Source organism: Cucurbita maxima, unplaced genomic scaffold (assembly GCF_002738345.1).
Source record: "Cucurbita maxima cultivar Rimu unplaced genomic scaffold, Cmax_1.0 Cma_Scf00001, whole genome shotgun sequence".
NCBI lineage: Eukaryota > Viridiplantae > Streptophyta > Magnoliopsida > Cucurbitales > Cucurbitaceae > Cucurbita > Cucurbita maxima.
This window is the reverse complement of record NW_019272017.1, coordinates 7,526,415-7,550,436: the sequence shown is the minus strand read 5'-3', so window position 1 is coordinate 7,550,436 and position 24,022 is coordinate 7,526,415. Positions and strand designations below refer to the sequence as shown.

At 35.8% G+C, this 24,022-nt stretch overlaps 3 protein-coding genes and 2 long non-coding RNA genes across 11 annotated transcripts in view; 4 read left to right on the top strand and 1 right to left on the bottom strand.

Moving 5' to 3' along the window:
• Positions 1–718: 718 nt before the first annotated feature.
• On the top strand, positions 719–3,312 carry LOC111483658. Its single transcript, XM_023129940.1, has 6 exons — positions 719–824; positions 941–1,016; positions 1,193–1,260; positions 1,387–1,529; positions 1,649–1,868; positions 3,001–3,312. The coding sequence occupies exons 1-6, from the start codon at positions 822–824 to the stop codon at positions 3,166–3,168; spliced, it is 678 nt and encodes a 225-aa protein (XP_022985708.1). The 5' UTR covers positions 719–821; the 3' UTR covers positions 3,169–3,312.
• Positions 3,313–6,194: 2,882 nt separating this feature from the next.
• LOC111484381 (DExH-box ATP-dependent RNA helicase DExH5, mitochondrial) lies at positions 6,195–16,775 on the top strand. Of its 3 annotated transcripts, XM_023131308.1 has the most exons (19): positions 6,195–6,626; positions 7,352–7,506; positions 7,596–7,683; positions 7,964–8,206; positions 8,783–8,878; positions 9,732–9,920; positions 10,000–10,159; positions 10,239–10,369; positions 11,002–11,169; positions 11,251–11,523; positions 11,813–12,007; positions 12,164–12,367; positions 12,533–12,602; positions 12,708–12,856; positions 14,254–14,559; positions 15,410–15,469; positions 15,593–15,745; positions 15,888–15,998; positions 16,281–16,775. In XM_023131308.1, the coding sequence occupies exons 1-19, from the start codon at positions 6,354–6,356 to the stop codon at positions 16,743–16,745; spliced, it is 3,489 nt and encodes a 1,162-aa protein (XP_022987076.1). In that variant the 5' UTR covers positions 6,195–6,353; the 3' UTR covers positions 16,746–16,775. The 3 variants fall into 3 exon arrangements, 2 of the variants coding, with proteins under 2 accessions (XP_022987076.1, XP_022987800.1); XR_002718710.1 differs by lacking the exon at positions 16,281–16,775 and having other exon boundaries at positions 15,384–15,469; positions 15,888–15,995; XM_023132032.1 differs by lacking the exon at positions 11,251–11,523.
• LOC111486235 lies at positions 16,221–16,979 on the bottom strand. Its single transcript, XR_002718834.1, has 2 exons — positions 16,747–16,979; positions 16,221–16,528 (listed from the first exon to the last, which is right to left on the bottom strand). It is a non-coding gene; the product is annotated as an uncharacterized LOC111486235 (long non-coding RNA).
• Positions 16,980–17,241: 262 nt separating this feature from the next.
• Positions 17,242–18,054, top strand: LOC111486418. Its single transcript, XR_002718879.1, has 2 exons — positions 17,242–17,751; positions 17,822–18,054. It is a non-coding gene; the product is annotated as an uncharacterized LOC111486418 (long non-coding RNA).
• Positions 18,055–19,404: 1,350 nt separating this feature from the next.
• LOC111478458 (CDP-diacylglycerol--serine O-phosphatidyltransferase 1-like) overlaps positions 19,405–24,022 on the top strand; it is a 6,472-nt gene continuing 1,854 nt past the window's right edge. Inside the window, exons 1-10 of one of the 5 annotated variants that reach the window (XM_023122767.1) lie at positions 19,405–19,899; positions 21,407–21,597; positions 21,840–21,938; positions 22,086–22,151; positions 22,236–22,295; positions 22,672–22,762; positions 23,020–23,074; positions 23,174–23,253; positions 23,368–23,484; positions 23,835–23,919. In XM_023122767.1, coding sequence (XP_022978535.1) covers positions 21,437–21,597; positions 21,840–21,938; positions 22,086–22,151; positions 22,236–22,295; positions 22,672–22,762; positions 23,020–23,074; positions 23,174–23,253; positions 23,368–23,484; positions 23,835–23,919 — 814 coding nt within the window. In that variant the 5' untranslated portion in view covers positions 19,405–19,899; positions 21,407–21,436. The other 4 variants (XM_023122927.1, XM_023122839.1, XM_023123004.1 and 1 more) reach the window with 4 other exon arrangements.

Genomic DNA, 24,022 nt, shown 5'->3' with positions numbered 1-24,022 from the left:
ATATAACTAATTCAATTTAATCCTAAATTATCAATTATTACATAAAAAATGTAGAATATTAAATTTTTATTTAACCCATTTCAAGTTAAATTTTCTGATTAAATATAATGGCTAATTAGCTTAATTATCTCTAATCATAATCATAATAACCTAAATTTGTAGTTGCTAGAGAACAATTATATGAATAACAACGTCTTGTCTTTTTGTGACAATTATAATATTTAATTTGATCGATCAACTTTTCAATTTAATAAAATTATTTATTCTAATTTGAGTCACTAAAATTTTAAATTCCGTTTATTTAATCCTATTTTTTTTTTCAAATGTTTAATAAATCTTTAAAATTTTAAATTTACGTGGATTTTAGAAATTTTAAATTTTGTATTTAATATTTATTAAAATACAGGGGTTTAGACAAAAGGAATTGAAAATTTCAAAATAAAATTTATATTTAATATATTAGTTAATTTTAAAATCAAAATTGAAATTAAAAGTTAGATTTATTTTTAAAACATTTTAAAAGTTTTGTAAATATATTAATAAAAAACTAAAAATCGAAAATAAAATGATTTGAGGATCACATTCGAAACTTGAAAGTTCGGTCGCCCCAACGCAATGGAGCAAATAATTAGGGTCGACCCGTACCCGCTAAACCGATTTGGATACACATGCAAACCGACCCATTATTCGAAAGAAAGTTTCAATAGGCATCTCGCTAGGTAGCCCTTCGACTGGACGGTGAGTTTAAATTTTTCCCGCCGGATCCGACGAATATTGATCGGGGAAGAAGCGGAAGAGTTTAGATTTCGAGGCCTTTGACAATGGCAAGTCTCTTTCACTCTTTAATTTCATGGGCTCGGACGCTTTTCTGTATCATCTTTATTTGTGGTTTCCCCTCCTCTCTCACTTGTCATTTCTTACCTTGAGTTCTTGATTTCAGGCGGATTATGCTGAAGAATTTGAGCCTTTGTTCAATTACAGCCGCGTTCATCCTCGCTCCGTTGATTGTCTCGATGGTAATAGTTCTCAAGCATGGATGATGTTGGAATTTAACGAAAGTCGGAAATTTTCTATAATTTATAATTCTCGCTTGAGCAAGAATTGTCGAAATTGAGTTTCCTTGTCCTTGCAATTTTGGAAACCGATGGTGATTTTGTGCTTTACTTTCTCCTGTTTGGACTAAAAACATCAGAGGAAGATTCAGACGCGTGCATGTCTCCGGAACCTTTTTCAAAGCGATCAAGGATTTTAAATCCGGCGGTATATTATTCCGTTCGTGTAGTGAAATAGTAGATTTTCTGTCTGCACAATGCTTAAAATTAATGTTCGTTGAAACTGTCAGTGAAAGTAGCCTAAAATGATCGTTCCCTTTCAATCAATATTTAGGTTACGAGTTTGGTGGATGGTAACCCAAAAGAGAAACAAGTGGAAATTGAAGACGAAGAGGAAGATTGGCTGCCTCCTCCACCAAAGGTGTCAGTTGATGCAAAGAATATGTGTGGGGAAGATTCCACATTGAAGGAGTTAAGGTATTCACACTTAGTGGTATGCATCTATTGCTTGGTTGATCCATTGATATAATAAAACGGAACTCTTATTCTTTATGTGCGTAAGCTGCTATGGCATGTGTCTCTTCCTGTCCTGATAGGTTAATGAAGCTAGAGTTGGCCTCAGTTACACTATCTGCTAAAAACTTGTTGCGAGAAGTGGAGGAATCTGCAAAAATGGATGTTGGAAACACGCCCCAGGATCCCCTGGAGCCTGCTTTGGATGACCAAATTCCAATTGCTTCTAAAGAGAGAGCGAAGATTGTTATTTCTGTACGAGACAGTGACAAGGAGGAGCTCAAACAGTTTCGCATTTTCATGGTATGTTCTTATAGTGCAACCATCCTTTTTTGTCAACATATCTCATTGTTTACGATCACTGTTTTTGTTATACGTGCTAGATGCCATTTATTTGCCCTATAATCTTTCATTAGTAAGCATGTTTAGAATAGTATGTAGGGAAATGAATAAATTTTGTGAGTTTGAGTTGAAAAATAAGAGAGAGAACAAATTAGGTATAGACTATCATAGCAAATCTTGAAACATTGATTAATGAAAAAGGGTGTTTTGTGAATAATTGTAATTCTTCCAATTGATCGTTAAAAGGCAGAACAAAACAAACTTAAACTTTCTCCTTTAAATTCCTAACTTCGCAGAGGTTGTCTCTTTAGTATCTTAGACAAAAAAGTTTGGTTAAGGTCTTTTGTTACTTTCTGTTTTAGCCTAAGCCCATCGTGAGTAGGTAATGTCCGCTTCAGCCCGTTACGTATCATGTCAGTCTCACAGTTTTAAAATGTGTCTACTAGGAAGAGGTTTCCACACTTTTATAAGGAATGATTCGTTCTCCTCTCCAACTGATGTGGAATCTCACAATCCACCCTCTTGAGGGTTTTAAAACGTGTCTGCTAGGTTGAGGTTTCCACACTCTTATAAGAAATGGTTCGTTTCCCTTTTCAACCCATATGATATCTTACACTTTCTTTTAGCAAACGTGATTAGCCACATTTACCCTTCAATTTGATTTTCTTGTACTTCCCTTCCACATTATGATGGCCCTAACTTCTCTATTGTTATATGGTGATCATTAGATTTGAACATAGATGCTGAATGTTACTTTTGTTACATTAGTTTCTGTGTACAGTTTCTGCGATTTTGAATGTGCTTGTTTTAGAACAATGATGGGTCTTTCTATGATTCATCCACACTTAGATTATGCTGAAAGTACTATAGATCTCCAATGGTGATGATACTTCTGATGTTATTTGATTGAATTACTTCCTGATCATAGTACAAAATATAATGCACCATGCCCTGTTGGGTTTTTCTTGCCCCTTTCTTATCTTCTTATTTTCTGTCTTCATGTATTGCATACATTACCACGTATGATTATGACACTTCTGGAAGTGTTCCCAAACATACTCTAATGTGGTTTCCAATTTGAATGTTTTTACAGGATGACAAGTTTGAGCGTCTTTTTAAAATGTACGCAGAGAAGCGTAAAATCGATCCCAAGAGTTTGGTTTTCATTTTCGATGGGGATAAAGTCGGCCCAGACGATACCCCAGTTGGCCTTGGCATGGAAGACGATGACATGATAGATGTGAACATTAGGCCGAGTTGAGTAACGTGTCTTTTGAGTTTATATTTGGTGAATTAAAATCACCAGTTTTGGGGATGGGGGAGACTTGGAAAGGTCTACTTTAATACTTTGTACCATATGATGAACAAATCGCTTATGGAAGTCTGTGAAGGTTCCTTTGGTAAATTTTTTTGGTTTTAAGCTTCTTTTCCCATTTTTAATAGCCCTAATTATTAACGCTCTAATTGGCTAAACTTGACATTATTTAAAAGTAATTTAATACCAAATTAATTTTTTTAACATTTTTAACCATCTGGAATCTCACGCGCCACCCCCCATACACTGAACTTATCCAGTCTCCCCTTTTTGGAATTTCGCACCCACTTTCCACATTCTTCCTTTGATGGGGTCTCGAGTATCCAATGATTGTCCTCTTTTCTTTCCACTTTTACCCCTCCCCCGAGAATTGCGTTTTTTACACGCGCCTCCTATTCTCCACCTTTTTCCTATCTAATATGGGATTAATTAATTAATTAATTATAATCGGTTTTTTTTTTGTGACGTGTAAATGACGTGTTGGTGATGTTTGGAGTTAGCAACGGCTCAAATGCACCGTAAGGGAAAACAAAAAATCAAAATGGTATTTTTTCCCCTCTAATTTTTCATCGAAAATAACAAAAAAATACTTAAATTCTTTTTAAAATACAAATATATAAAAATTAATATAAATTAGTTGAAAATATGAAGTGAAGTGGTTGGGAGGGAGAGTGAAAAGTTGCATAAAAACTCTGACTCTAAAAGCCATGGGAATTTGGGCTTTTATTTTAACGCTTTTAATTGATTGACAAATCTATTATAAAGTGGGTGATTATTAGACTTATCCTTTTATTTTTTCTTCCTTTGTGTGTATGCTTTCCTCGTTTTTTAAAAGACTCATAATATTTAAACACCGACTTTAAAAGTCACGTTCGACTCATAGTAATTTTAATTAGAGAAGGGTCAACGACCAAATGTACCAAAATGACAAACTTGAAGATTATACATCTTGAAAAGAACATGCATATATTTATTATTTGAAAAGAGAGGATAATAAAAGTGTTACAAAATTGAAGAGAAAATAGACGTAATTGTGATTTTGAAGGGCATTCCATGTAGAGTCACATCAATCACAAAGTTATATAAATATATTGTAATATTGATATAAGTGGAATATATAAAAGTTTAATATGATCGAAACCAAACCCCCAGATTCCACTTTTTGAACGGTCGTCGTCTCCTCTTTCTTCCATTCAAATTTCCATGCACAACCTTCTATGTGTCTTGTGGCTCCCACATCCCACCCCCTTCAAAATCTCCCATCCTAAATAATTATATTTCCATTCTATAAATACATTTAATTATTACATTTTCTATTTTTTATAATTCAACTTCATAGAACATTTTTTATCTAAATAAATATATTGTAAAATAATAATTTTAAAATAAAATAAAATATATATTAGCAACTTCTTACGAGTATTTTCCCCTTCCATCTCTAAAAAAATAAATAAAGAATTTCGCGACCTCATTCATGTTATGTCATATTAGATAAAACAAGTTAAGAACTACAATTCATTCCACCATTATAATTTTGTTGTGTCTTCTTTTTGTGTGTGTCGCTGAACACAAAACCCCACCACCATTGACATCCCTCCCAAGAACAATAAAGAAAAGCTCACATGCTGTGTCGCCATAGAAACCCCCCCACCATTTCCTTCTCCTCCAATCAATTAAATTAAACCCGAAATCCAACGACCAAACCCCCTCGTTTTCCGAGCTAGTGGAGCTTTTCCCATTCCCCCACACACACAATGCCCCTTTATATACCCCTCTCAATTCCCCGCATTCTCCTCCACCGCCGCTATGCACACTCCACCCACCCTCTGCGCCGCCCCTCGCCCCGACGCCACCTTCATCGTCCGTCCTGTTCGAAGAATGGGCTGGGGGACCGGAAAAAAAAAAAAGTGATCTAGCAGCTCTGCAGCTTCCTCTCCCCCGAGTTTCTAAGTGCAGACGTGGCGGGAGAGTGACGACGTCGTTGCATTGCGGGGAATTGAGGTGCAGCGGTCCGAATTATTAACTTTTAATTTAATTAAACTAAATTTAATTTAGAATTTTGTTTCGTTTTAGTATATACTTAATTTAATTTCCATATGCTCCTTTCACTTTATGATTATTGTCTCTAGTCCCTGTAATTTTAATTTTTGCACTTGTTATGAATTATGCATCCCCTACACCCATCTTTCTACTCCCTCTCTCTTTTCTTATTTATTATTATTATTATTATTATTTTAATATATTGTTTAAGGCGACAATATTTAGTGATTAACTTTAAACAATTTACCTTCCGTTTAAATATAAATAAATAAATAAATGTTAGTTAGACTATATTCAAATTCACATTAACATAAATACGAATAAATACGAGTAACTGTGATAGATAAAAGGTAAATAGATTAGAGCAATAATAAGATTTAAAAGGATCATATATAATTTTTTTTGTCACATTCATTTTTATAATTTATAATCTTAATTTTAAAACAAATTGAGAAGAAAAAAAAATGCATGCATGCCACTTGTATATAATTAAGTATTAGAAACACATGTTATTTGAGCAGTTAATTAAAAAAAATCTTTACACCTATCTTTTAAATAAGAATAAGAATCAAAATGGTCAATTTTGAAGTATATGAGCTAAAATTAATATTAATCAGCTTATTTTGTTATAGATTTTAAAATACTTGGATAATATCTTCGTTGAGAGAAAAATTAAAAAAATCCACGTGGATGCACGGCTGGACGCAGCAAAACGATTATGAGTTTCTGACGTGGAAAATGATGGCCCAGCCAAAAGCCGCGTCGGATTGAGGACTCGTGAGGAGTAAGGCTCGACTGCGCCGTTCCACGGCCACTTACACCAAACTTGAACTGTCAAAAAGCCACGTCCCTCGTCCCTCGCCCCTCTCCTCACTGTCTCGTGCTTCCACAGCCACCATTGTCTGTCTCTCAACAAACTCAAAACCTCCAAAACCACCTCCTTCAATGGAACCGTCCTTCTCCCACCGCTGAATTCCCAACTTCCCTATCTTTTTACTTTGCATGCCATTTCCTCTCTTCTGCAATTTCATCGCCCTTCACCACTTCCCAAAACCCTAAAACCCTCCCATTCCTATCACCTTCATCTCGCAATGAAGGACCGTACTCCTTCCTCCAATGGCGCCGTTTACGTCCCTCCTCACCTCCGTCTCCGTTCCGTCGTTACTCGTTCTGATCGTTCCTCTGCTGTTTCCGCTGTTGACTGCAAGCTTAGGGAGGCTCCAGCCTCGCTGCTCGATTCCGGAACCATTCCTCCGCCTTGCCTTGATTCTCGATCTCAGGAACTCCTCTCGATGGGGAAATCGCGTTTTAATTCCGTGCACTATGATTTTGCCTGCGACGATGGGGCTCCAGTGGATAGCTGGGTTTGTAATTTCGAGTGTTCGCATTTTTACTTGGATTTTTTATTAGCTGATTAGCGCCGTATTCCCAATTCTGTCAAAGCCTGCATTTGACTTAAAGCTTAGTTTTTCCAGCGGGAATTAGTATAGGACGCGCTTAAGTAGGTTCCCCAATTACTTGAATTTAGGCATTTCTTTTAACTGGACTGAGTTTTTTATTTTTCTTTTTTCTTTTTCATAAAAAATTCCAGTCAAGTGTTTGATCGAGCATGTTCAGTGTGACAAAATGTGACTCTACAATCGATTAAGTTATATCGTTATTTATCGGTTATTAAATAGATGGCCAAGATGCCGGCTATGACTTTCGTTAGGTGACTGATTTATAGATGTATGTAGAGGTCGGGCTGCTTGTGACAATATTGACTCCTTGTTTGGTCATTGTTCTTAACTAAGGAGAATTATGGACGAACTTTTTAATACCATCAACAAATGACTGGCGCCTCCAAAAGTAAATGATTTTGTGTTTCAACTCGGTTTTGGGTCTGAATTTTAAAAGCCAAGGTAGATCTGTTTAGAATTTTTGAGTGATACCACTTTGTTTTTGGCGCCTCTAAAGGTAGAAGATTGTTTCTTATTTGATCATGCTGTATATATCTAGCATGTTAGCTTGTACCTTGATTTGATATGTTTTGTAGATTTTATTTACTTTCTTACCAGACTGTTATGATAAATTATCGAAATATGTACAGGGTTTTTCACCTCCTGCTAACATTGATTTGTGGAAAAGGAAGTTAGCACTACTTTTACGTGACAAGGAGAAGCAAGAGTTAGTTTCAAGGGAGAAAAAAGATAGACATGATTTTGAGCAAATAGCTGCTTTGGCAAGTAGAATGGGACTTTTTAGGTAACTTTTGATTCCTTTGAACCTGCAATGTGTTTACCACAACAATAGATGGTTGTTATTCTAAATGTTCTGGTTGTCATTCATGGTAGCCATCTATATGCCAAAGTTGCTGTTATTAGTAAGGTCCCGTTGCCGAACTACAGATTTGATTTGGATGATCGGCGTCCACAGAGGGAGGTATTTAGTTGTTGTTTCATTTTACAATTTGCTTTTGTTTCACATAATTTAAAAACCATCTGTGTGTGCTAATTATCATAGTTTTGTTTTTATTCCTCTGTTTTATTCACTTGGAAGCAATATTTGCACCATTTAGTTATCATTTAATGCATCAATGTCACAGAAAAAGAACAGTTGTATTTGTGCTTTGTTTTGATGTGTACAATTTTTGGGTTTACTTTTCCCTAGTCTGCTTTTATGCATATTTTCCCAGAAATTGAAGCTTTTTGAATACGATCAGGTTTCTTTGCCTCCTGGGTTGCTTAGAAGAGTTGATGAACATCTGGGAGAATTTCTCTCTCAAAAGTCTCGGTTTAAATGTTTTCAAGATAACTCCGTCTCTAGATCAAGCAGCAGTGGTAGCATTGCTACAGATGAAGGGCTTTTTGAGCAACCTGAGCTACAAGCATCTAGTAAGGCTGTGATGGAAAAAATTCTTTGGCGGAGAAGTTTGCATCTGCGTGATCAACAGCATGCTTGGCAGGTTCAATTTCCCTAAAGCAACTTCTTTGCTTTATCTCTCAAAGCATTTCATTTTGTTGGATAATTTTGAACTTCTACATTATAGGTTTGACTGTCTGGTTAGGTATGGTCTATGACTAGTATGATGCGCACAAGCTTTTCTGATTACTAATGCAACATTTTTTTTGGTTCTTAAGATACTTGTATTTGATCTTAGAAACAGCATTTATTTAAATTAGGAAGTACAAGAGCGAGGTGGGGAACATTTTATTTGCCAGTGGAGAGTTCTTATGACTGAACTTGAAGAAATTTCATTTTTGTCCATAAATTGTACAATTTGAATAATGACACCCTTGCACAGTTTTGTTTATGTGATCAAGATAAAAGTATCAGGCTTCTCATTTTTAAGTGATCTGGGATGAATGAGTGGGATTTTTTGAAGTTTTTGTGTCCTTTTGAAGTTATTTGAACTGTTTAGTAGGATATGGTTATCTCCTTTCAGGTTTTAGGTCATTTTTCTCATGCCACAAACTGTAGATTTTTCTCTGTTGTCACTTTTATTAATTTTTTTATTCATACATTATTTTTTTAAAATCAGTCATCTCTAGAAGGAAGAGAAATGCTGGAATTCCGGAAAAATCTCCCTGCTTACAAGGAGAAGGATGCATTATTGACCACAATCTCACAGAATCAGGTTGTTCATGGTTTTATATATTAATATATCATGTCTCTTTAACTTGCTTCGGATGTTAATTCGTCATTTCATTATAAGCTGTCAATGAATGGCATCCTCATAACCATCAATTTAGTAGCCAAGTTGCATTTTCACTACCCTGTAACACGTCTATCCTAGAGGTGTTCTTTGGATCAACTCCTTTTTTTCAGTTTTTGGCAGCTCTGGACAGAGAGGATTAGAAGAACATTCCAAACTGAGGAATGTATTCTTGAATTCTTTTGGAATATAATCTCTTCATTTTTCCAGTTGGAACCTCTTATTAGAATTCCTTCAATTATTCTTTGATTACTCTCTTTCTTTGACAAATTAGAGAGCTTCTCCTTGGCGTTTTATGGATCCCTTATCCCCCGAATTTCTATTTTTATACATTTTTTAAAAGGTTATTGTTCCTTAAAATGCTATGATGATATTGGAAGTTGGAACTCTTGTCCTTTGTTAAATGGAAAAGGAAAGAAATCTCTTGTTCTAAAAAAAACAGTTTACCATTTTGAATTTTTTATCCACTATTTTGGTTTAATAACACAGAAAAATTCGGACGTGTGCTCTTTAGAATAACTCAAAAACTTCAGGTCTGTTATACCATCTTTAAAATATTTATGTCGATGAAAGCTCTTTCCACATTATGGTTGTGGAAAAGAAATTGGTTCATCATCTCTCCCATATTGTATTAGGTCTGTTTGTCAGATCCACCTTCATGGGAATTACTAGTATTTTTCTCTATTACACCTTGAGTTCTGTTTTTCATGATTTTGTGTCATGTAACCAGTGTATTAAGTATAAATTTGCCTTGGCTGGCATTTGGATTCTGCAGGTTATTATTATTTCAGGTGAAACTGGTTGTGGCAAGACTACGCAAGTTCCCCAATTCATTTTGGAATCAGAAATAGAATCACTCCGTGGTGCTGTTTGCAGCATCATATGTACACAGCCAAGACGAATATCTGCTATGTCTGTCTCTGAGAGAGTTGCTTCTGAAAGAGGCGAGAAGTTGGGTGAATCTGTAAGCAGCTCAAAATCTCAAACCAAAACCATTTCCATCTAACGTTATGGATTATGATAAATTTTTCTATTTCTTCAAGGTTGGTTATAAAGTGCGGCTGGAGGGTATGAAAGGGAGGGATACTCATCTTCTCTTTTGCACCACCGGCATCTTGTTGAGAAGACTGCTGGTTGATAGAAATTTGAAAGGCGTAACTCATGTTATTGTTGATGAAATTCATGAGCGTGGAATGAATGAAGGTGAAGAGTAATAATTCAAATAAGGTGATTTTGGTCTATGCAAACTATAACTTCTAATTCCAAATATTTTTCATTCTAGATTTTCTGCTTATTGTCCTGAAAGATCTCCTTCCTCGTCGACCAGAATTGAGGTTGATTCTAATGAGCGCAACTTTAGATGCAGAACTTTTCTCATCCTACTTTGGTGGGGCTCAAATAATTTACATTCCGGTAATAAGAAGTTTGTTATTGTTTTCAAAGAAGAGAATTCAATGTCGTTGTGGTACTACATCTTCAATTCAATTTCATTCCTCTATGACTTAGTTTGAATGTTTGCAGTCTGGGCTCCGGTAACTTATATTTAGACTTGTATTATCCTTTTTTTTTCTTTGCTTGAAAACATTTTTGCTGCACACCTCCATGGGTTAAGCATAGTTGTTAAGGAGATTGGCTTCATTTAACTGAAATCAAATTTTTTGTTGAGACTGTTTGGAGATTTTTTTTTGTTAATTAGTTCTAGGATCTGGGACTTGTAATATTAAGATTATTGTGAAATTATTGTCAGACTCATGTTCTTTTCCTGAGATAGGCATTTTGTGAAAATAATTTGAGAAATGGCCAACTTGAAAATAGCAGTTAGTGCAATAGAATAAAGAATTGAATTTATTTCTTAGATGTAAATGAACCTAAAAGGGCAATATTTGTCAGTACTTTGAGTTTGATACTAGTGAAATTTTTTTTGATGATGGAATAATTCCAAAACCTTCATTGAATGTTTTCCCTGTTGGTGGAAGTTAGCTCATATCAAGGACTGGAACTTTTAGTTGAATGCAGCCTGAATCCTTTGTTTTGGTCTGCATTAGGGATTCACACACCCTGTCAAAACTCATTTTCTGGAGGATATTCTAGAAATGACGGGTTACAGATTAACTCCATACAATCAAATAGATGATTATGGTCCAGAGAAGACTTGGAAAATGAGCAAACAAGCACCAAGAAAGAGGAAAACCCAGATTGCCTCTACTGTTCAGGTATGCGAAGTTTTTCAATGCACTAATACTTTATAATCCTAATATGCTAACGTTTTTCCTGCATGGAACTTTTGTAATTAGGATGCACTTATGGCAGCTGATTTTAACGAGTACAGTCTTCAAACTCGGGAGTCTTTATCGTGTTGGAATCCAGACTGTCTTGGATTTAATCTCATAGAATTTCTTCTAGTCAGTATATGTGAGAGTGAAATGCCTGGAGCTATTCTTGTTTTTATGACTGGGTGGGATGACATCAGTTCTCTGAAGGAGAAACTTCAGTCTCACCCTTTATTAGGAGATCCAACTCGGGTCATGTTGTTGGCATGCCATGGCTCTATGGCCAGTTCAGAGCAGGTAATATTGAATTGTGGAAACAGAATGATTTGATTCGCCGCATGTCTCTCTCTCTGCATGGGATATTGGTTAGCATGAATACATCCATTCTTTCTGCGTGAGAAAGTCAATATTTTTCATCCTTCTTGAGAGAGAGGAATATGATCATACTTTCTCGAGTGACTGTGATGCATGAATGCCATCCTATGTACTCTATGCTGTTTTTTTTTTGTTCTGTTCTTTCTAAAATTTTATTTCACAAATTTGTATTATCCATCAATGTTTCGGTGTTAATGTCAAATGCCTGCAGAGGTTAATATTTACTGAACCTGACAAAGGAGTGAGGAAGGTAGTGCTTGCAACAAATATTGCTGAGACAAGTATCACGATAAATGATGTTGTGTTTGTTCTGGATTGTGGAAAGGCAAAAGAAACATCATATGATGCTTTAAACAACACTCCTTGTTTGCTTCCCTCTTGGATATCCAAGGTTTCTGCTCAACAAGTAAGGTTATATTCTCTTGCTGAAGATATGAGTTATTTCCCTTGGATGTTAGCATATGCATGGAACCATATGTCCATTTTATTTTTGGTTTGAATGTTCCTCTACGTATAATTGATAGTCCATTAATTTTGATTGTTTTATTTTGTCGCCTTCTAGAGAAGAGGAAGGGCTGGTCGTGTTCAACCTGGAGAATGTTATCATCTATACCCTAGGTCTGTGTTTGATTCTTTTTTCGAATATCAGCTACCCGAAATTTTGAGAACACCTTTACAGTCCCTCTGCTTGCAAATAAAAAGCCTAAAGCTTGGAAGTATATCAGAGTTTCTATCTAGGGCTTTGCAGTCGCCAGAGCTACTAGCGGTTGGTCTTTTTCCTTCTTATTTCCATCTGGATACAGTGTATAGTGAAGTTGAGGCATTTAAACCTTTAACATTTCTTTGTCTATGAGCTCCCTTTGCATGCATATCCACTGACCTGCACTCTATCATGTTTGCTGCATAAGTTTTGGTCAAACATTGTTTGCAGGTTCAGAATGCTATTGAATATTTAAAGATCATTGGAGCATTTGATGAGAGTGAAAATCTTACTGTCTTAGGTATGGAGTAATGATTAAGCTCTACCTTTTCTCCTGATGATTATACCTTAGGTATTGTATAGTTTGTAATTTGGAACAGATTACCTCATTCTGTGCTCCTGACAGGTCGTTATTTGACTATGCTCCCAATGGAACCAAAATTGGGAAAGATGTTGATAATAGGTTCTATCTTCAATTGTTTGGATCCAATTTTGTCCATTGTTGCTGGCTTCAGTGTGAGAGACCCTTTTCTAACACCACTTGAGAAGAAGGATGTAAGTTTTCTTTCATCATGGTACATCATATAATAGGCTCTACATTTCTTTAGTTGTTAGGAGGTCAAATTCGTCATGTTACCTGGAATTTATTTGCCTCTTTGTGGGCATTTGTTCCTTGTGTGTGTGTGTGTGTGTGTGTTTTCCTGTTATTATCAACTTGGTCTTATTCTTTTGAATTGAAGTTTGTCTCTATAGTTAGGGTTTTTGACGTCTTTGTTGTTTAGTTTTCTTGGTATGCCTTTATATTCTTTCATTTTGCTCGATAAAATTTGGTTTCTTGCCAGAGAAAAATCAATAACCTCTTACTTATTCTGGAGTGCTTTTATATATGTTATATAGAGCCAACCCCTCAACATTAATTTGGATAAGCCTAATACTTGTGGCTGATAGTAATGGTTCGAAGGAGGTCAAGAAAGAAGCTGAGGATTGTTGGTGTTTAGCAGGCAATTGACTTCTTCAGTGCTTAGGTTTTCCCTTTCTGGATAATCTAAAGTCGGGATTGTTTTGTGATCCCATTTTTTTGTTTTATGGTTTTATCCTGACAATTAAATGGAGACAACGGTGAAACAATAAAGCCCAAATAAACCACAGCTCAACTCTAAAGAAACCTCACATAGCAGCCACATCAGCTGAAAAAACGGTCCCTGAGTAAGGGAGAGAAGATCTAGCAGCAATGCACCAAATATAGGAGATACTCAACTGCAATTCCAAAAAAGAACTTGCTTTCAGCAAAAAATACGGGCGCTGTCTTGCCAAAAATTTGATGGATAATACTAGAACCACCAACCAAAAAATTGCCCTGAATTGCCAAGGCGATAGATTGCTTTTCAAATTTCCTCATGCAAAAAAGGGGCTTAACAAACAATTATTTGCGGCTGAAACCACAATCCACTTACGATTGTAGCATAACTGATTGAAGCTTAGAGATCCAGGCGTTTCTCTTCTAGTGATCCAAAACTTCTAGCTAGGGGAGGTTGGTACAAGTATTGACAACCTTAAATGCAGAGATATGGCATTGGAAGTTCCCAATGTCATTAGAAATGAAGGCATTGTGATATCAAATAATTGTTATTAAGTCTGGTTATTGATCCTAGTGGATGGTTTTCAGGATGGCATCCGTTTTTTAGTCCCACGCTTGTATGGGCTTCTTACACCCTACCAATTTGTAGTCGGAGAAAGTCAATGGAGAGTGAGAGATGAATTGAATCTTTTCTGTGATCTCGTTTTCTTTTAGATATAGAAATAGGGTGATATCTTATCTTCAACCCCTCCAATATTTCTCATTTACTGAATAAAATCTTCTGTAATATGAACAAGGATAACAAGACGTAAATTGAAATAACAGATTTTAAAACAGTTCCCTCATCAATGTATTCTGTTTTATTTATTTAAAGGCTGCAGAGGCTGCGAAGTCCCAATTTTCACGAGATCATAGTGATCACCTTGCTATTATCCGGGCTTATGAGGGATGGAAAGAAGCTGAGAGGAACTTTGGTGGTTACGACTTCTGTTGGAAGAACTTCCTTTCTGTACAATCGATGAAGGCTATTGATTCATTAAGGAAGGAGTTTTTCTCTTTGCTTAGAGATACTGGTTTAGTTGATGAGCACTCGAACACGTACAATGCTTGGAGTCTAGATGAACGACTCATACGTGCAGTTATTTGCTGTGGCCTCTATCCTGGAGTTTGCTCCATTGTGGTATGTCGTTGTATTTATTTAATTTTAATCACCCTTCTGTTTTTCTTTTCTTAAATCCTTGGTACCAAACAAATTAATCCATTTATAGTTTAGTCTTTCCATTTTTGAGGTAAAGTTGCCCTGTTACAACAAAATTCAAAAGAATAAATAGTTGGAATTTTAAAAGAGTACCACCCTATTACAGTAAGTTGACATTTGATTGGTCAAATCATATGGCTATGGGAAGCATGGACACTGCAATGCTACTTTGTGCAGACTGTCCGTGTCAGTCAGACTCAACAAGGACATTATCCCAGGACACATTTTGGAGTATTCAATTATTTTGCTTTTTAAAAGAACAATTGACTGGACAAGTGGAGATAGGTGATGAATGAGATGCAGCAGGATGCAAAGGACAGATTCATAATGTGTAGAACATCTTTTGTATAGGGAATGAAAACAATAATTAATACATACCTTTTATCCAAACCTTTGAAGTGTTCATTAAAAACTAAAGACCAATATTTGCACGGGAAAAATCTAAAACACACTCAGCACACAGAAAGCACTTTCCAATTATACTTTTTTCTCTACATATTTTTAAGAATGGATTGAAATGAGAATGTACGTCTGTCTATATTTTATTGCCTATTATGCAATTACGGGCGGAGCAAAAAACAAATGAGAATAGCATGTCGTTTTGTCTGTCTATGCCTCTGCCTTGCCTTGTGCCATTGTCTGTTCTTCATAAAACAATGGCTCTTATTCTCTCTCTATCAAGTAGATAATTTCTTTGTGCTTTCCATAAATATGATGTCACCTTGTTTATTTCGGTACTCTTTTAGTGTTCTCTAACACTAATCAGATGCAGCATAATGAGAAGTCATTTTCTCTCAAAACCATGGAGGATGGCCAGGTACTTCTCTATTCGGTAAGCATGTTCTTCAACCCATTGTATGTACAATGGATTTTTCCCTTTTCACAAGAAATGTAGCCAAGGTATTACAATTACCTGTTATCATCCTTTTAATTCCATCTTCACTTTTCTCTATAGAACTCAGTCAATGCTCGAGAGTCGAGGATTCCATATCCATGGATAGTTTTCAATGAGAAGATAAAAGTGAACTCCATTTTCCTTCGAGATTCAACAGCTATCTCTGACTCAATGCTGCTTCTCTTTGGTGGAAGCATCTCAAAAGGTGATCAAGTAAGTATTCTAGGGGATTGATACTTTCTCTCGTACTGGTTTTTGTTTGCAATTGACGCCTTTCTGCTTTTTGTTTTTTTTTAAAAATTCATATATTGTCGTTTCAAATTCCAGATGTAGTACTAAACTCTTGTTCTTGCAGGAGGGACACTTGAAAATGTTGGGCGGTTTTTTGGAATTTTTTATGAAACCTGATGTTGCAGAGACGTATCAGAAATTAAGAACGGAACTTGAAGAGCTTATACAGATGAAGGTAAGTTGAATATCGTATTTTGTGTGTTGATAGGATCTGTGGCTTTTGTTTACTCTTTAGTTTTAATTGATAATATGTACTCTCTTACTATGATTTCTTAGTACGTCTATTAATCAAGTTTCCATATGATATAATCATTCAGTTTTATATTTCTTACTACTAACTATTTTAAGTTTTTTACTGACGTTTTTAAAATATAGAAAATATAGAAACAAAACTATATAACGTGAAATGTTACTAGACTCTTAAGTGCTTCTATTCGTTGATTTGGTCAAAGTACAGCTACTAAATCCTACGATGGACTTGCACTCCCACCATGAGCTCCTATCTGCTCTACGCTTGCTTATTTCAGAAGACCAGTGTGAAGGTCGATTTATTTTTGGCCGGCAGATCCTTCAGCAACCCTCCAAGAAATCAACTCTCGCAGCAGCACCAAATTCTGTTTCAAGAATTGAAAGTGGACCTGGTGGTGACAACTCTAAGAGTCAGCTGCAGACTTTACTCACGAGGGCTGGATATGCTGCACCCATCTATAAGACAAAGCAATTGAAGAATAATCATTTCCAAGCAACCGTTGAATTTAATGGACTGCAAATTATGGGACAACCTTGTACCAACAAAAAGAATGCAGAAAAGGATGCAGCAGCTAGGGCTCTCGAGTGGCTAATGGGTGGAAATCAGATTGGGCAAGACTGTATCAACCAAATGTCTATGATGCTAAAAAGAAGCAAGAAGGATCATAACTAACCCAATACTTCCACCTTTTAACGGAATTGCATTTTGAGAACGCAGTAAAATCAGACCACAACCAATGAAGCTCAGGTAATTGCTCTTCGGTTCAGGACACCTGAATCTCATGATTTCTGGATTCATTCTGCTTTTGACCTTGAGAACTGAAGATACTTAACAAAAAACTTTATTATAACAGATTTGGAGGAGCAGAACTCGGGGTTCATGGAAATACAAGAACATCCACATCCTAGGCTGGACCTTGAACCGTAGGGCTGAGGTTGAAGGCACTGGAGTTGAATAATGGGGGGAGGGGGGACCAGAATTCACGTTTGCAAGGGGGACGGTGAAAGCGATGATATACTACAAGGTTCGGTTTGATTATTTTGTATATAAATTTATTTAGATCCCAGTCACATACATACATGTAAAATATCATTTTTATGGGGTGGGGGCAAAAAGAATAGTAGGCCTGTAAAATTCCAAAGTGAAATCTTTGAATTCGAAGATATTTGGAAATTGGTAGTGTGGCAGTAAACAATGTCTAGTCCTAAAAAAACAGGCATGTCAGGAGGGGTGAAAGATGCAACAGTACATTTTACAGTCTGCACCTTTCCTGACTCTTCTTTTAAAGACGCTGGGTCCTACACAGTCTGTATCTTTCCCCTTTCTTTCTTTTTATGATGCTGGGTCCTTGCAATTCTATGAAAACAGCAAAGATGCCCCCAAGGAATGAAAAAATTTCTGTGCCATGTCAATATCAATGACACCAAATTGTGGTGAGCTGAGTTTATACACCATTCTGGTCCTCTTGTCTGAATCTGAAAATTGGCCACAGAATACAATGGGTTAGAGATGGAGAGAGAGAGATAAAGGAAGATCCAATTGGTAAAATTCATGGACCGCCAGAGATGTATTGAGGCCACAACCAAGAGCAAGTTAATCTGACCAATTCTCAAATCCCTAGAGAATTCTGTTCCTCCAGGTCTCCCCAACTGTAATCCATTGCGGTGGGAAAGGGAAGGTACACAAATTTTTGAAATGGAAATTAGTGGAAGTGTTTCGTTTTTTGTTTAATAATTTGTATTTTCCAGGGGAATGCAACAGTGAGTGATGGTGTAGGAAATGGAAAACAAAAACAAAAAAAAAATAGTGTGTCGGATGGAAAAGAGGGGAATCAGACAGTGGGAGTAGAAGACAGGCTGTGAATGTCATTTTTCTGATACCTTAAAAACACAAAATGTTTTGAAAGGGGATTGGACAGAGTACTGCGCATTGGATGGCAGAAAGTGAGGCCTCACAGTTATTGGAAATTAATTGTTTGTCTTATACTTCTCACAAATTCTTCTCACCATCATCATCATCATCAATGCTTGTACCCTCCTCCCTCCCTCCCTCCCTCCCTCCCTCCCTCCTCCTCCTCCTCCTCGCTCTTCCCTTCTTCAATTCATCCTGCTCTTCTTACCACTATATTTTTGCCAACCCAATGGACCACTCTTCTTTGCAGATCTGATCACACCTCCGTCATTCATGCCCACACGTCATGTGAATACTCTACATACCCACACGTAATGTGAATACTCTACGTAATGGAAATACTCTCCGTACAAACAATAAGTTAGAGTTCTATCCGCATGCGTTTGGTGTGCTATTGAATAACATTCCTATAAGTGGGATACAGCCAATTGTACTTTTCTAACTATAGCTATGAAAAGGTGTTTGAAAAACTTGTTGACTCTGCCGAGCTACTAAAGGAGGTAGACCTTTCGTGTCACCTTGAGGGAAGCCCATCAAAGTAGGATTTTGGATAGGGGTGATAAATTTAAACGTTCAATAGTTGGGTGTGAGTAGTGATTAATAGAGGGGTAAGACGTTGTCGGACGTGGATTATTGTACCAACCAATTAATTATGTGTTCATTGATTAGTAAGGTAGTGAGGCCTACAATATATCTTGCACGTATGCTTGTTTGGACACATTGCATATTCCTCATCAATCAAAGAAGTGTTTTTAATTAGAGGGCCCTTTTTCTATATTACTCTCAATGCCCCCTTTGGGTCCCTATTCTTTTCCACTTCTCCCCTTCTTTTTCTTCTTAATGTTCATTACCATTATTACAAAATCAATGTTACTTAATATTGATATTCAATATTTTTTTACCATTCATTAACTTAATCAATCGACATAAAATTAAAAATTTAAAACGTTATTTGGCAGATAATTCAATTTTATATTTGATAGATCGATCAAGTTTTAAAGTTTTTATATATATATATATATATCGGGAAAGGTACAAAATTAAGAAGAAAAAAAAAAGAACATTTATGCCCTAAATGTATGTTATATTTAGTATATTATACTATTGGTACGCCTACTTGAAAGGAATTGTGAATGAACATTAAAATACTAAAATATTGTTATATTTTAAATTGTATTTTATAAATAACAGGAAATGTGTGAAATTATAAAATAAAATAATAGAGATGGAAGAAAAGGGAAAGGGAGGCGGTACTGTGCCTAAACAAACATACGCCTCATTTAAGCAACAGACTAAAATCCGAAAATGGCATAATTTATTTATTTATTTATTTTACTTAATTAATTTAAATAAAAAATTGTTTAAAAAAATGGGAATTAAATTTAAAGAACAAAAAAACAAAAGCCCTCAAATCTATCTTTGACCATCGCGCACTCTTTTTCTGTGTCTAATGGCCTCTGTTTGATTCGGGTTTGATAATTTGAACTCTTTCTCCTCCTCCTCATCGTCTTCAACTTCTTCTTCAATCTCCCATTTTCCCATTTCACTGTTTCTCTCTTAATTTCACTGTGTTTGTTTGTGTTTATGTATATTCAGATGCAATTTCTCTGACTCTTTCTACTGCTCTTTCACTCTGTACTGCGCTCATCTATCTATCTCCTCTGATTTACACTTGGGATTCTCAATCCACGGCTACCCAGCCCTTTGTCGGCTTCCACTTCCCCTGTACTCTACAGTACCCATTCCCCAAACAGGACTATTCTTCTTTCTCGCTTTAATCTTTTCGCCACCGCTCCCCTGTTTCTTTCACTGTTTATGTTTCTGGGTTGATGCCTGATTTCTCTTTCTCTCGCCCTATGCCTCCTCGTCATCTTCCTTCGCTTTGCGATTCTTCGCTCTGCTTCTGAGGACCTACGTATGTTCTTCTGTCTTCCTTTACTCTTCTTCTTTATCTTTTGCGTTTTTTTAAAGCTTTTGAGGGAATTAATTCGTGGGTTTGTTGTTTTTAGTTCTTTGTATTTGTTCTTCCTGGTGATTTGTGCTTTTGTTTGGAATCTGGTTTAACTTTTGTTATTTGCATTTGAGAACGCCGTCCTAATGGTGGATAGCTAGTTAGAAGGTTCAAAGTGGCTCTTTAAATCATATGGGTTTATGATGCTAACTTTTTTGATCCCTGCTTAATCATTGCTTTTAATCACTATACTTTCATCATCATGGATACTTCCTTTTTCAACAGTGCTGCCTTTTCTCTCTCTCTTTTCCCCCTTCAAAGCTGGGTCTACTTTAGTAATGCGCTTATTGCTAAAGTGAAGGCAAAAGTTTTATTGATTTACAAATTACAGATGGATGTTGAAGTAGGTTCTAGATTAGGGTATTTTGGATTTTTCATTGGTAAGATGAGAGAGAGACAGAGAGCTTGATCTGTCAACAACACACATTTTCTTATTTACACTATTCCACATCATGATTCTTTTATCCCTGGGTTGGGTTGTGGGCTACTTGAGGGTTTTAATTAATTTCTGCTATATTGGTGATGAAGAAGCTGCTGGTTGATTTCCATCAGAATGTTTAGCTGCCTCTGCAAGGAGGACATCGAATTTGGTAGCTTTCTGTCAAATCGCAATGCTGTTAGTAAGCATCTCTTGATGCAAGTGGAATTGATGTGGGCAATTTATTCTTCTGTGGAGGGCTATGTGGATAGCTAGCAGCTAGAGAGTCTCTTTTGACTTTAAACTCTAGATGTGAGAGGATGGTTATTAGAAATAGAATAGCTTGGGATGTCAATGTCAATAATAGAGCGCCTAGTAGGTTGATTCCTTATGTTTGGCAAAGGGGGATAGATCTCACATGCTTCTATGGAATGTTTTCTTGATCACTTTACCTAACGGCCCTTTTTGTGTTCCATTCTTTTGACCCAAGTATGTCGGTCTGACTTGGCTGCGTGCTGTGATGGAATTTCTCAATGGGACTATTTATAACTTCATTGCATCAGTGGTGAAGAAACTGTTTTCTTGATAGCTTGTTTAAGGATTAGACTTTGTATGTTTTTCAATTGGTAATTTTTTTTTTCCTTATGCCAATGCTTCAGTACATGTGTGGTTCAGTATGTGATGAATGATCGATTTAGTATCAAAAAGATTGTTGGTTACCTTGTCCATGTGCCTGTGGTTTGCTTCCTGTTATTGTGGTGTGGCTTCTTTATATCTATTGTTGGTAGCATCTTGGTCTTTGCTCCATGTTTTCATAATTTGTGATAATCTCTATTGATTCTCATTTTCTGAATATGTTGCCTATGTGCCAGTTCTGTGTAATATCTTTGACTTTTTGGGATTTTTCTCCCTATCCTCACTACGACTGTATAGCTTCAGGAACTGCTGTGATGTCTTTTATAACTACCAATGGTGTGTCATAATATTTTGCAGTAGGCTAAGTCGACCTTTTCAATTCAATATATGGAACTTATTGGTCCAAGGAGAGTGAATAAAAAGAATCACCTAATTCGAGCGAATGGTGATTCTCTTTTATCAAATGTTGATGATCTTGATCCGTGGACTGCATGGGCCTATAAACCACGCACGGTTTCTTTGTTACTTGTTGGCGCCTGCTTTCTTATGTGAGTGTTCTGATCTCTGATTATACTCTGTAATTCCATCTCAACAAATTTTTTGATAGTGACTTTTATGTTTATTTTTTGGAATAGTGAAGTATGATTTTTTTTCCTTAAATATTATATCTTAATATTTCTAAAAGATGGAAGTTCACGTTTTGTTGTCATTGTTCGGAACCGAATAATAACTTTCACTAAAGTTTTTTGGTCTTATTTTTTCTATTACCTATCCTCTTCATCACTTTCAGCACCATGGTCTTCGACATTTATAGTTTTGGGTTGGATTCTAACACATTGGATAGGAAGAATAAAGGGAGGGCATTAGAGACTCTATTTCCTAGTGCATGGTAATATTCAGTCTTGGATAATATTGCAGCCTTCAGTTATTTTTTCAAAATTTGAATGAAGTACTTTTGTTTGTCTTTTCAGCGAATGCTTTTGCATGAGCTATTTGCAATCATGAATTTATTTTGTTGTCCGGATGTGTTTGTCAGCTGGGCCAGTGGAGCTCTAGATCCTGAATGCACTGCATCAAGTGATCTTGTTACATCTGTTAAAAGGTCTGCTTCCGAACGATAAATATTTCTCCTTCAAGATCAAGTATTTTTCATTTCCTCTTGATAAGCTTTAGTTCATGCTTGTAGGGGTGTGTGGGCAATGATCGCTGTATTCCTCGCATATTGCTTGCTTCAAGCTCCTTCTACGTAAGTTATTGTTTCAATTTTGCAAATTGTAGTTTGCTTATAGTTGTTTCGTGGTTTGAATTTTACGATAGAGTATTCATTTGTAGAGACCCGATCGATATGGTTGTTAGAATGACTAGTGATTTAACGCATGATGTGACTCATCATTATAAGATGTTTTCATTTTAAGATGAATGCTTCCTCGCATCCATCTGCCCTTGTTTGAAGAGTTCTTGTTTCTAATTCAAACATTATTGTCCATTTATTTTCTTTTTCCTAACTTGAATTGTATGTTACATGATAGTCATTTTTGGGGTTGAATTTTGATGGCACAAGTCTGAAAATATTTCATCATTATATGATTATTTTACCCAGGTTTATAATATTTACCTTGCAGGATTCTTATTAGACCCCATCCAGCTGTATGGCGCCTAGTACATGGCTTGGCTGTCATTTATCTTGTAGCACTCACATTTTTACTTTTTCAGGTAGTTTTTTTTTTAGATTATTATTATTATTATTATGGAATTCATCCTGGGTTCACAATCAATTAAGTATACGTATCTTCAAAGTTCTTTGATTTTAATATTTGATGGTTGACCTTTGTTCTCTCTTTTGAGTTGTATATATATATATATATAAAATCTTGGATTGTTCATATTTTGCATTTTCCTTGGCATTCAAAATATAGTGTAAGCTTCCATATCATCGGTCTGTATTTGCTAATCCGTAAAGTTATTTTCAGAAGCGCGACGATGCTCGAGAGTTCATGAAATTTCTTCATCCTGATCTAGGCCTTGGTAATAACTTTATGTTTTTAGATCATTGACGTTTGCCTTGTAGTATTTGCTTTTCAAGTGCGTGTTCTAATTATTTTTTTGTTCTGATGCTTGATTTAGAGCTTCCTGAGAGATCATATGGGACTGATTGTCGTATATTTGTTCCTGAAAACCCCACAAGCAGGTTTAAAAATGTCTATGTATGATTTCTTCTTTTCCAATTACAGTAGCTTTGTGTCGTGTGCTTCCACTAACTTTATTTGTTAGTATAATTTGAAGGCGCTACATGTTTCTGATTATGTTCGCTCACTCAGGCAACATTGTTTGATGAATTTGTTCCTGCTCACATAATTGGATGGTGGGGTAAGGCTATTTTGATCCGTAATCAACCCCTTCTATGGGTACTATCAATTGGGTTCGAGTTAATGGAGGTTAGACATCGATATCTATATATTTTCCATCCTTGCAATGTTGCTATCATTTGGTTCCAAAAGTAATTGCCATTGCTTAACGTCGCTAATGTTGCAAAGGTTTCAACTTTACCTAGAGAGGGTATAAAAATTTTCAATCAAGCTACTCTTTTTTCTTTGACTGAAATTGAATGATGATTAGACAATTGGAAAGATTCATTTAAAAAAAAACGATCCCTGCTAGTCCAAATAATGTATTAAGTTTGTTTTTCGTTTCATTTCCTTTTATGTTTTATGTTTTTTTTTCTTTGACTCGTGCAATATCTTCTTCAAGTCGGCCATTTAACTCTAAATTTGCTCTTATTGTGTAGCTTACCTTCCGCCATATGCTACCAAATTTCAACGAATGTTGGTGGGACAGTATTATTCTTGACATTTTAATTTGCAATTGGTTTGGTGAGTTCCTCAATCCACAAAAAAAAAAAAAAAAAAAAAAAAAAAAAAAAAAAAAAAAAAAAAAAAAAAAAAAAAAAAAAAAAAAAAAAAAAAAAAAAAAAAA

Bases quoted from the DNA above. Each gene is read 5' to 3' on its own strand.
- LOC111483658 (XM_023129940.1), top strand. The intron at 1,530-1,648 runs GTATTCACACTT...CTGTCCTGATAG, and splicing joins TCCACATTGAAGGAGTTAAG to GTTAATGAAGCTAGAGTTGG. The intron at 1,869-3,000 runs GTATGTTCTTAT...ATGTTTTTACAG, and splicing joins AACAGTTTCGCATTTTCATG to GATGACAAGTTTGAGCGTCT.
- LOC111484381 (XM_023131308.1), top strand. From the start codon at position 6,354: ATGAAGGACCGTACTCCTTCCTCCAATGGCGCCGTTTACGTCCCTCCT. The intron at 11,524-11,812 runs GTAATATTGAAT...AAATGCCTGCAG, and splicing joins CTATGGCCAGTTCAGAGCAG to AGGTTAATATTTACTGAACC. The intron at 12,857-14,253 runs GTAAGTTTTCTT...ATTTATTTAAAG, and splicing joins CACCACTTGAGAAGAAGGAT to GCTGCAGAGGCTGCGAAGTC.